Below are 12,216 nucleotides of genomic sequence, written 5' to 3'. Positions count from 1 at the left end.
TCAGAGAAACACTATTGAAGAGCCACTGAATATAAGGATTAAAAGAATGTTTTAAATTACTTTTAAATTACTTGTATGCACTTTGAGAAAAGGGTATGTTTTTTATTATACCTTATACCCCTCTCGGCAGCACCGTCTTATGTTCCCACGTAGTGGCAGTATTAGGGTGTTGTTTTTTTTTGCACTGGATTCAAAAAACCATCTAGTTGATTCCAACTCATAGTGACCCCATAGCACAGAGAAGTGCCTCTGTAAGACTAACTCTTTAAAGGGAGTAGAAAGTCTCATTTTCCCCCAGTGGTTGGTGGTTTCCAACTGCTGCCCTCACTAGGTTAGCAGCCCAGCTTGTAGCCAATGCACTGCAAGGCAGTGGCCAATACATCTTTGTTTACGTGATATTTACCCTCCCTCATTTCACTGTCTGAAAAAAGTATGAATCTGTAATGAAAGTAGCAACCATTCTCCCAAGAATCTAGCAAAGTGAACTTTCTCCGTGTGTGGTTCTCCGTGTGTGGGTTTACTGAAGTTCAAATCCACGAATTGTGTGTGCAAATAGCCTTTCTCACTTATCACTGCAGCAACATTAGAACTTAACCAGACAATTCATTTGAAACGCAAGAACTGTCAGATTTAGTCTCATTTGTTGTATTGATATTCACATCACAAAACAGCTTAGAAAGCATTGGAACGAGCACCACTGCGGTTAATAATGTAATTTATAAAATACATTCTTTTATCAAATATCACAAACCTTAATACCAGTACGTGTACCACTTAAACTGCACTGTAATGTTTTTGACGACTAAAGTGGTGTGTCTTCTACTGTAACACGCTTGAGCGAGAGACGCGAGCCAACACTGACTATGCCCACACCAAAAACAGGGTGAAAAAAATGGAGACTCGCCCTGACATTGAGTTGACATAGAGTTTTCAAGAGCTGGAGGTTGACGGGATTCTCCAAAAAATAAAATCTGGTGAGAAGGGTGAAAGAACCGCCCAAAGAGCCGACAGGCCATCTCTTTCCACGTTAGCGAATAAAAGAGGATTTAAAAAAAAAAGTCAAGACAGAATTAAAACCAGAATCGAACCAGGGTAACAGCTGCACAAGCTAAAGGAAGCTGCCGGCGCGACCACTCCTAGGAGACCTCCGAGGTGCGGGGAGGTAACAGCCCCGCGGGGCCTCTTTCCGCAATCTCATCTCGGGGGCGAGTCCAAAGCCAAAGCCCAGCTGCAGCGGTTGGAGAGAAATAGAAACAAAGGCAGGAGTTCCTGGCCGCAGCGGGCGGGGCCGACGCCAAGTGGGCGGGGCCTCCGCAACCGGAAGAGGCGGGACCCGACGCGCTCCAGGTCCCGTTGTCTAGGCAACGGGGTTGCTCAGCGCCTGAGCTTTTCGGAAAGACCTAAATCCGGGAGTTTAGGGTGGGGAGAGAAGCTATGGGGGGAGGGGAGAGGGACAGAGAAGATGAGGCGAGAACCCAGAAAGCCAAAGGCTCCCAGGACTCTGATGGACTGGGTGTTTGCCCGCCTTGTTTTGGGTGGTCTTTTGCAACAGGGTGAAGCGGATGTCAAGGCTTAGAGAAAGAGGATAAGGGTCTAAAGGCGAGCTTGGAAGGACGTGGATAAGCCATGGAGAATAGGGGAAGAAATCTCTCACGCCTTGCCCGATCTCTGCGGGGGGCTCTGGACAGTGGGGGACAGATTCACTTGCAAACCCCCTTTGTCTCCAAGCCGTTCGAAACTGAACGCCGGGAAGACACACAAAGGGAGGGCGGTGACTAACGGCGCAGGCGCAGGAACTGTCGAGGCTGCTGGGAGTGGTGGTCCAGCCTTGGAATGGTAGGTATCCTCCCGCGCGGGTAGCGGCCTCCCCCTTTTAATTCCTGGATTAGAAATGCGCATGCGCCACCACTTCCGCTCTTCTTTGGACCCGCCCTCTTCCTCTCTTGCAATCCTTAAACCTCTGCCCTCGGGAGGACGTGGTTTTCTAGTAGTAAGAGCCAGAGAGGAATTATCAATATTCGTCCCGCCTTCTCTTCGTTCTGATTGGACAGTGGAGGTAAGGCGGCTCGTGGATTGGCTCTTGCAGTTGTCAGCTCGGCTTCCTTGCCGTATTTATACCCCGTCGCGAAGGAGGGGAAGGGGGAGAGTGAGGGGGCTGTAGGTTGAAGTAGCGGTTTTAAGTCCAATAGTCTCAGAGGCAGCGGGTTCTTTTGCCATCCATCCCATTTCAGTTGGATTTACAGTGAAAGAGGCCGCCACTCTAATGTCCCCTGGCAGGTGTGCAGCGTTGTCGAACAGGCTTTCCCTTGAAGCGCGAAACTCCTAGCAAAGTTTGCACCTCACCCCATAGCCCCCCCCGCCTTGCCCCTGGCGTCCTAAGTGCTGTCTTCCCTACCACCCTTCAGCCGCCCAGCGAAGATGACAGGCGAAATCAAACACCGGCGTGGTCGCTGGCTAGGGTCAGGAGCCCTCTGTGATCCCCATTGCCTTTGCACCCCTAGACTGCTGAGGGGCGTGTTTGCGCGGGGGGGGGCGCAAAGAAGGTGGAGCCACCGCCGGAGTCCCGGGAGGGGGAGGGGAAAGGAGATGGGAGGGGGGGTGAAGAGGGAGAGAGGGACGCATGCGTAGAGCGTGGCGGGGCTGAATGTTTCCCAAGTGTTTGAAACTGGTATTTGGGTTTTCCACGTTGGATAAGTACCGCGCATAGAGCAGCGGGGAGCTCTTGCCCCCATTCTTCCTCCTCCTCCTCCTCCTCACCGACTCGGAACCGGACCGGCACTGGCTGCCGGAGAGAGGCAGGCACACGCACGGCCCCAAAGAAGGCGAACTCGGCTGCGGCTGCTACTCGGGCTGCCTTTCTCCTCCCCTCTGGGTGTGTGTGCGCGCTTCGTACGCTCCGCTCCCCCCGCTCGCCGCCTCCCCCCTCCCCGCCGTCTGGGAGGGGGGGACCTGTGCGGTCGTTTTAATTCCTCCCCGCCTCCCGGCTTCGCTGCCTACCCTGCCGACTCTCCGCTGGTTCGTACAGCCCCTCGGCGCGAGTTACCGGAGCGACCAGCGATCGCCGCCGCGGCGGAGCAGGCGGTCGGGAGGAGGCGTCTGCTCGGCTCTCCGCTTCGTGGAAGGCAGGGGCGAGCGGAGCAGTCTCGGCAGATGTAGCTTTCCCGGGGGCTCGAGAGCCGGAGCCGGTGGGGGGGGAAAGGGGGAGCCAGGGGAGTAAGAGAAAAGAGCTTTGCATTTTGCGGTGCTATTTTTTTGAGGGGGTGCGGGGGGGTGGAGGAAGCGGAAAGCGTGCAGAGTCGCCGAGGACCTTTCGGGTGAACCATGTTGAGTCCTGCAAACGGGGAGCAGATTCACCTGGTGGACTATGTGGAGGACTATTTGGACTCCATCGAGTCTTTGCCTTTCGATCTGCAGAGAAACGTCTCGTTGATGAGGGAAATAGACGCGAAATATCAAGGTAAGGGCCGGAGATGATGGATGGGGCGGTTGGTTGGATCCCCTGTCTTTTATTCCGTGTGTGTGTGTGTGTGTGTGTGTGTGTGTGTGTGTAAATGTGTAAAGCTCAAGTCTCCTTTCCGTTCTCTTACCCTCCTCTCACTCGTCAGTAAGGGTAGTTTTATTTTCATTGGGAGCTGGCGGAGGCAGAGGCAGCAAGTAATGTTATTGAACTGGAGAAAGGAGCACGGGGATCTGCAGCGGTAGCTCTTGTCATGGGGTGGAACAAAAGGTCCTTCAGCCTCTTTTATCCACTAAGGTCCTTCTTTGTAAAACACGGGACAAGGAAGGAGGAGGAGGAAAGAAAGGTCTGAATTTAAAGCTGGGCTGCCAAAGCAGCTCTTTGTAGTGAAGGGATGAGGTGGTGGTGTGTTGCAGAGGGCGGGGGGGAGGGGAAGGCAGGGGCTTTAATCTGTGTCTTTTCGAACGGGGTGGCAAAGGGGGAAGTGCAGGGTGGACACAGATTACAGCACCACATTGAGGAATGTACCAGCGTTCATGATGGCTGTAGCAGCCGCGGAGACCGTGGCTGATAGTAGAAGCTGTTAGAGGAGAGGTGGATGCTGGCAAGGTTGTTTCTTCTAAGCCCGGACTACGTCGGTCGGCAGAAACACCTCTCCTCCAAGCCCCATCCTCTCCATCCTCCAAAGCCATTGACCCACCCTCAGTCTTTAAATCGAAGTGTTACATAAAGTACAGGGGGGTAGACACTCTGCTCGGTGTAGTCTCCGTTCCCTGACACCCCCCCCCCTCCACCCACCAAGCCCTCTTCTGACCCGTCTTTATTGCTGGGCACTTAGGAGCCCCGATGTGCTAAGGAGAGACGCTGCTGGCCATAGTTTGCTGAGGATGAGGGCTTTATTCGGTGTGTGTTTGCAGTGGGGGAGGGAGGGGGGTGGAGTGAAGGCAAGGAAATCGGGCGCTCTGTGTTGTGCTCCGGGAGATGAGGGGGGGTGGGGGGAGCGACTGTTGTAATGAAGGAATGGATATGGCAGGTGAGAGAACCTGTGGGTTCTCCTCTGCAGACCTGCCCGCGGAGCAGAGTGTCAGAGAGGAGGGAGAGGGTGAATGTCCGCTGGGAATTGTGAGCTGTTGGGGAAACTTTTCTCCGCGGTCAGGCAAAACGTTAGGGGTCCTGTTTTGAACGTGGCCCGTCCCTGGGACTTTACTCGTGTTTACAGGGCTGCGCAGCAAGGAAAAGGAAAAGGGGTGGGGGCGGTGGGGGAGGCAGCGTTCGCCCACAATCGCGGAGAGTTCCCTTCCGCGGAAGGCGCCCCTGCGCGCTCTGCCGGAGAGGCGGTTTCGCAGCGTTTTTTATAAGGGCTTCATTAGCATATTGCGGAACGTCCCCGCCCCGGCTGCCCTGTGATTGGCCCTGGCGTTCCCCACGGAATGTCCTTACACTCCGCGCCACAGCAATTGGTCTCGGACCCGGCGGGGGGCGGGCCGTGCGCGGTGACCAGCCCCAGGCTCGGTTTCCGCTGCTGGCTGTTTCGGCTCCGGCGGAGAGGAGCGGGGAGGGCCGAGAGGAGGAAGCGGGGAGAAGGGAGGTCGAGTTTATTTGAATGTTTGCTGGTCGGCCGGCCTCCGGCCTCGGATTGGCCCTTAGCGTTCCTGGGGCGGGCCGCGTCCTTAGGCCCGGGGCTGTGATTGGAGCGTCGCCTGGACCGGGGCCGGTACCGACCCCCTCCGCCTTCCCGTTCGGCGATCCCCATAGGCGGGCGCACGGCCCCGCCACGCCTGCTCCCCATTGGCAGGGCTGCTCCGGGCCCGGCGCCGCCCGGGTTCCTCCTCCGGGCCGGAGAGCCGTGGCCACTTCCGGTCGCGGAACAATGCGGGCGGCCGCCGCTGGCTGGCGGCTCGGGGCTAGCCTCGGCCCCGGGCCCCGGGCGAGGTTGCTGGGGCGGCCGGAGTCGCCCTCGCGGAGGGAGCGGGCCGGCACGCCCGGGGCCCCTGGTCCGCGGGATGTCCATCCCCGCCCGTCGTTTGGCCGGGCCTGCCTCCAGACCCAGGACCCGGCCCCCCGGCGCGCTGGGCGGCGCGGGGCTCCTCCTGGCGGCCGCGCGGTCATCAGGCTCGGGTGCCTTAGGCAAACGTGAGTGACCCCCGCCCCCCGGGGCGACTCTCGGGGAGGGAGCACGGCCTGTGGTCTTGCCTGGCCTTTGCATTTCTGCCCTTGTGGTTGGGAGATCGAGGGGGCCCCTCTGCTGTCTCGGAAACCCACTGGGGCAGTTAGTTCCGCCTGTCCTGCGGTGTCGCTACGAGGAGCCCGCGATTGGATTTTAGTGAGCTTGGTTTTTTTGCTTGGGGGTGGCCCAGGTGTGCTGCTGCTAACCCCAAGATCGGAGGTTAAGAACGCAGCGGCTACTCCGCGGGGCAGAGATGTGGCCGCGTTTACTCCGGCGAAGATGTCAGGAATGCAGAAGAGCCCTCCTTGGCCAGTGTAAATCCCCACTTTGAAATCGAAACCTGGCCCGGGTTCATCCCCTGAAGTTGAATTTGTAAATCCCAGAGGCCCTAATTAACACGGGTGAGGTCTCGATCATTGGGAGAATGGCAGGGTCTTATGAGTCCGCACGGACTCAGGAGCATTGGATTTGGATTTTGAGGATCACAGAAAATTCTGATGGTTTTATGAATTAAAATAAAAGGTGGGAGTGAGGAAACGGACCCCACCCCCTGCCAGTCTTTATGAATTTGCCGGAATGCGGAGAAGTCTTTCCCTGGCCTGTGCAGTAGTACTTAATACGAGCTTTCAAAATGGCTAGAAAAGTCTCTTTACTGCCCACATTCATAGGCCCCATACTGGTACTTCTTTGTTCCTTTCTCTAATGTGAAGAAGTCAGTCTTGCTGTCTCAGAACCAAAAATATCTTCTCACTAGATAATTGATGAAGATGTGTTCAGAGAAAATTCCGATCATCCTACCATCTCTACTCTGGGGTGTATTTAGGGAACGCGATGGAAAATAAACCATAAAGCTGAAACATCCAGCGAGCAGACTTGCGTATTCATCAAGATAGTACAATTGGTTACGGCTTAACGGCAAATGTTGAAAGAGGTACAGTAGTTCTAAATATTTTAAGTTTCAGTTGCCACCGAGGACATTTTTTTAAATTCATAGATAAAAGTTCGTTATCTTTTCATTCCATTTCCCACGAGCATTTTGAAGCCCTCCTCTATCTTGCTAGTCAAACTGAGTTTAACAGGCCAACTCCTGATGGAACAACTGGCTGTGACTCTAGTCTTTTTACTGCTCCGTAAAGCTACTGAGCAGAAGTTTCCTGCATTGTGCTGCTAAGACTCTTTGACAATCAAATCTTAATTGGTTCCGGTTAGTTTGTCAAGTATATAAATTGTGTTGGAGGTTGTTTGGCTGATTTTTCAAGCATTACAAGGAAAGTAACCACCTACCCTAAGGGAATTCTGTTTTTATGAAGAACTTCGGTGCAAACCCCTATAGACAGAAGACTGAGTAGCAGAAGAACTGGGCTAGCCTCTTCTGTCTGCTGCAGTCACATTTAACTCTTCGGAGAGTGCTGTGTTGGTTCTTTGCGTGATACATGGCGTTCACAGGTAATGTTGGCATGGATCCCATGTACAAAAGGGTCACCAACAATCTGAAGTGGAGCTGAAGGGGTGGGGTTGAAGAGGCAGGGTGTCACTGGGGGCGGATGCACCTGGAGATACCTTGCCTATTTAACATTGGTAGGATTGTTTCTGATCATAGATACCTGTACTTACAGTGGTTTATTGATAGACTCATTTGCTTGGCAAATCTAAAATATATGTGATTGTGTAGGTGCAGAGCAGCTTTTTGTAATTTGGGGGAGGAGATTTTGCGTCCTCTTTCAGAATGAGACCTTAAACATGGGTTTAAGTTTATTTGTGATATAAAGAAAAGCTGCATGTTCAGATTTTAAGTTACCAAGGTGATAGAATCAGCCTCATTTTCTAAGAAATGCCAGCATTGTTTGTAGTAGTTAGCTTGCTTGCCATTTGCAGTTTGTAACTGCTATTTACAGTGAATGGCACAGATTTATACTGTCCCATCCATAGATGTCACTTGGATGGATTGAGCACGACTATTTGTGGCATTAGTTGCCTCATTGGAAATTCAACATTTCTAGTGTCTGGCAGCCTACACTGTTTCTCGTCCAGGACCTATCTTCAGTTCAAGAATAGAGGAAGATATCATGGGGTAGTGTTTATTATCTGTGTAAACTTGAATGTTGCCCTGATTCTATTCAGGTTACCAGTTGGGCTGATAATGACAAGCACACAAGGCCAGGAGCCCGAACCCACCGCCACACCTGAGAGGAAGTTGAGACTGTTCCCTTAGAGATTCGTGCTCTCTGAAGCCCTATGGAGCAGTCACTGTGAGTCTGAATTGACTCAATGGCAGCTTTGGGGGTGCTCATTTTATGTGATGGGTTACTTGTCTGTGCTCACAACTACTTAACAGATAAGATGTGGGGAGGATGCTGGTTAGATTTTATGATATGTTCTACCACCACCTCCTGTACCCACATGCCTCTCTAATTGGAGAGTATGATTGTATTATTTTAAGAGACTTTACAAGAATTTCAAGAGGAAAATAGGATACCATTTCACTTAATGGTTACTACTATATATACTTGAGTATAAGCCACCCCGAGTATCAGCGGAGGCACCTAATTTACAAAAATGGCATAAAAATATGCTGAAAAACATGGCTTACACACAAAGATATAAAGTATTTGGAAAAAATAATTCTAGAAATCTTCATGTGTGTATTTATGTGGGCTTTTGGCAGTAATACTTACCTCTTTTCAACCAGCTCATTTAACATTTATTTCTTGAGAAATTGCCTAATTACATTTTAAAACCACATATGCTGGCTACAAATTGGTCCAAGGTTTGGTGATTGGGTTTTATAAGGAAATCATCTTGGGCTGGAGGCGCGTGGTTGTGAACTAACACAGTGCAGACTTTCTGTGAGTAGTCTCGTCTGTAAGCTTCTCAGAGCCAACAACAGAACTGAGGATAGGCGCACGCACCAGCCTGTTCTGTTCTCTGAATCAGGTTTTAAAATCTTTTGTCATTTATCGATAGAAATCTTTTGTCATTTATCTTTTGTCATTTATCCATAAAATCTTTTGTTATTGCTTAAAGCTGTAAATGGAAAATAAGTCGCCACATTTCATTTAAAGCAAGGCTAGGTCACTATAAGGCAGAAGTGACTTGATGTCAGTGAGTTTGAATTTGTTTTTTTCTTTTTGTTGTTGAGATTGTGTTGTTTATTGCCTTGCTTTCAGTAAACAGAAATAAAACGGTAGAGGACTAAAAGTCTGTTATCACTAAGGAGTCTAGAACCTGACCTGCTATCCTGGTCTTTAAACCATTTAGGGACATTATATAAATTTATGTAACTTCTCTAGTGTAATAGGCCTTAATATTCTTAGAAAATATTATAATGAAATGATGAAAATATAGGCTTTTTTAAAAAATTGGGACTATGCAGTTTATAATTTGATATCTGTCACAGAAGTCTGTGTCACCCATGACTAAATTGTACCCAGAGTGCCTTGGGGCACTTTGCTAAATGAAAACTGTATTGGTGTCTGTAATTCTAGAGTTTTGGGGGGTTTTTTGTATGGGATTTTTTGTGTGTGTGTTTTTAATTTTTTGACAGGGGTAAAAAACTAAGTCTGCTAAAGAGACCTATGAGTTGCAGGATCTTAATACTGGGCCAACCATGCACAATGGAGAGTTAAATAAAAGGCTTATTTAATCAGCAGGCTTTTCCTCATTCGTGTTTGTAGTACGAGTGTAATACTTAACATTTTTTTCTTTGCAGAAATCCTAAAAGAATTGGATGAATATTACGAGAGATTTAAGCATGAGACGGACGGTACCCAGAAGAGGAGAGTTCTGCATTGCATTCAGAGAGCCCTGATTCAGAGCCAGGAACTGGGCGATGAAAAGATTCAGATTGTGAGTCAGATGGTGGAGCTGGTTGAGAACCGGACCAGACAAGTGGACAGCCACGTGGAACTATTTGAGGCTCATCAAGAGATCAACGACTCCACGGGCAACAGTGGCAAAACCAGCCAAGATAAGTCCAAGAACGAGACAATCACTCCAGCAGAGAAGCCCAACAACAAGCGCTCCCGACGACAGCGCAACAACGAGAACCGGGAGAATGCGTCCAATAATCACGATCCCGAGGACCTCACCTCGGCCACGCCGAGGGAGAAGAAAGCCAAGACATCCAAGAAGAAGAAGCGCTCTAAGGCCAAAGCCGAGCGGGAAGCCTCTCCCGCAGACCTCCCCATTGACCCGAACGAGCCAACGTACTGTCTGTGCAACCAGGTCTCCTATGGGGAGATGATCGGCTGCGACAACGAGGAGTGCCCCATCGAGTGGTTCCACTTCTCCTGTGTGGGGCTGAATCACAAACCCAAGGGCAAGTGGTACTGCCCCAAATGCAGAGGGGAGAGCGAGAAAACTATGGACAAGGCCCTGGAGAAGTCCAAAAAAGAGAGAGCTTACAACAGGTAGTTGGTGGACATTTCTCTGAATGGCGAGGAAGGAATGAACAGAAAAAGTGTATTTATTACATTGTCACCTTTGTTGAGGTGTAAGGATTGTAAAGTGTATATTTTTAAAGGATGTTAGAAAAGGAACCATTTCTTTCATAGGGATGGCGGGGAACGTTTCCTTTTGTTTTCATTGGTACACATGTGTATGAAGACAGTGGTCCGCGGATCAACATTTTAGAAACTACAAATAGAGGTTTGAGTTAAAACACTTGTGTGAGTCTCAGACTGATATTTTTTTTTCTCTTTTGGTGACTTTGGAAACAACCTAATATTGAAATGTGGAAAGAAAATTCATTTAGCTAATATTTTAATAAAAATAATGTTATTACTTTATTAATACTGGTTTATTTTTTATTTAAAAAATTTTTTAATTAGTGGCTAAAATGACAGCTCATAGCAAATTTGTTTCTTGCTACCATAATGTATATCCATCTAACAATTCAATAACAAAGGCTTAGAGTTAAAAGATTATTTTTTACAAAGGTAAATGATTAAATTTTACATGACAGATATTTTATATACTGGCCTCTTCCCCAGTCGGCAATTTTTAACTGATTGAGTACATTTTATATTAAACCAAATGAAAATGGTCTAGTCATGGGACGTCATGTCACGCTTTTGCTATCACGAGTCATAGTGCAGCGGTCTTTAATGTAGCAAAGCTGTATAAATGTACATTTCCGAGTAAACTTGCACTTGTATTATAATGAGAAATGCAACCAGATGCGCTTGTGAAACCATGGTGCGTTTCCTTTGTATGTATGAGAGCTGTATAGATGTGATGTTAAGAAATAAATGAAACTTGGCCAGTTCACTCTAGCAGTATATTTAATTTGACATTAGCAATTCTTAAAATTTTGATCTTAAAATATATACACCAGCATTTTGGACAAAGCCTTAAGCAAAACTGTATTAATTGCCCTTGGGTGACAGTAGTTATAAGGTAGGAATTACCTAATTGCCATCAAATGAAGGAATGTCAAAAAGAATATAAAACTTAGACCAAAGTGTGAAGGTAGTCTGATCTGGCTCACTGCCTGATTCTGAAAGTTCTGTGAGCCAAGAATGGTCTACATTTTTTTAATGGTAGGAGAAAAAACTTTGTGGCACACAGGAAAGGATGTGGAAATTCAGATTTTAGCATCCATAAATAAAATGTTATTGGAACACAGCCATGGGTTTCCTTATGTGTGTTGTCTGTGGCTGCGCTGTACAATAGCAGAGTTGACTGGGACAGACCACGTGGCCCAGAAAGCATTTTTCTGGCCCTTTACAAACAAGGTTGTTGACCCTAATTTGGACTAGCATTTAGCATGGTGATAGGGGTTTTTTTTTTAAGCCCACACTTAAAGGGTCAATGTGTTTTTCCTAAGACATAAAGACATGATTCAATTTGAGTCTAAACATGATCATACTAATTTCTATCCTTAGCCTGTTTTACATATTTATGAAGGTGCCACAAAGGAGGATTGACTAACCTCACTGCAGGACTCAAGGACACATATAGTATATTTTTGTTTTAAAGTAAAATGATCATTTTCTCATTTATTTGATAAGCAACTAATGAAAAATGAAAATTTGCATTTGTGCCAAGTATAACTTCTCTGGTGTCCTGTTAACAACTTCCAGTATGGAGAACTATTTGGTAGAAAATTAGAGCTTTACATTTGCACTTTCTGCGTATCACTACCTGCAAAGGTTTGTACTTCCCCGCACAACTCCAGAACTTTGAAGAGTTCAGATTATTTAAATTTTATGAGTTTTATCTAGGCAAATAAGGGTGGGGGAATTCACTATGTGATAAGAATATTAAAATACTTGATAAATATTGAGTAGCAATAAAAAACATTTAAAGAACCTTTTGTAAAATTGTAGATTTTTGCTGGTTTCTCCTGTTTTAATTGGAACTAATGATAAAAATTAAGTTATGGGAGTGAAGACCCAATGAACTCAGTTGTTAATATTGGTTTTCTTAGTGTTTTATTCCATTTTGGTGCAGCCAACTATATAAGGGAAAGAGAGTTAGCTTTGTTGGAATTCTTCGACCTGGAGGGATTCAATCTCAAAGTATTTACCTCTTAATCCATAATTCTTCACTTCTAAAATAGCTATTTCATAAAAAGTGGTTTAGAAAAATA

The 12,216-nt window shown here is 47.8% G+C and overlaps 1 protein-coding gene across 2 annotated transcripts; it reads left to right on the top strand.

Annotated features, from left to right (window-relative positions):
- The first annotated feature begins 3,263 nt into the window (after positions 1 to 3,263).
- ING1 (inhibitor of growth family member 1) lies at positions 3,264 to 11,922 on the top strand. 2 transcript variants are annotated; one of them, XM_075563420.1, is made up of 2 exons: positions 3,264 to 3,457; positions 9,334 to 11,919. In XM_075563420.1, exons 1-2 carry the CDS (start codon positions 3,322 to 3,324, stop codon positions 10,035 to 10,037), a joined length of 840 nt encoding a protein of 279 aa, XP_075419535.1. In that variant the 5' UTR covers positions 3,264 to 3,321; the 3' UTR covers positions 10,038 to 11,919. The 2 variants fall into 2 exon arrangements, with proteins under 2 accessions (XP_075419535.1, XP_075419536.1); XM_075563421.1 differs by lacking the exon at positions 3,264 to 3,457 and adding an exon at positions 5,158 to 5,590 and having other exon boundaries at positions 9,334 to 11,922.
- The last annotated feature ends 294 nt before the right edge of the window (positions 11,923 to 12,216 follow it).

This window comes from Tenrec ecaudatus, chromosome 11, assembly GCF_050624435.1.
Source record: "Tenrec ecaudatus isolate mTenEca1 chromosome 11, mTenEca1.hap1, whole genome shotgun sequence".
In the NCBI taxonomy this organism is placed as follows: Eukaryota; Metazoa; Chordata; class Mammalia; order Afrosoricida; family Tenrecidae; genus Tenrec; species Tenrec ecaudatus.
Note: the sequence above shows the minus strand (reverse complement) of the source record. Positions and strands in the feature narration are given on the sequence as shown.

Excerpts from the sequence above, each read along its gene's own strand:
- ING1 (XM_075563420.1), top strand. The coding sequence starts at position 3,322 with ATGTTGAGTCCTGCAAACGGGGAGCAGATTCACCTGGTGGACTATGTG. Across the intron at positions 3,458-9,333 it reads AATAGACGCGAAATATCAAG|AAATCCTAAAAGAATTGGAT; the intron begins GTAAGGGCCGGA and ends TTTTCTTTGCAG.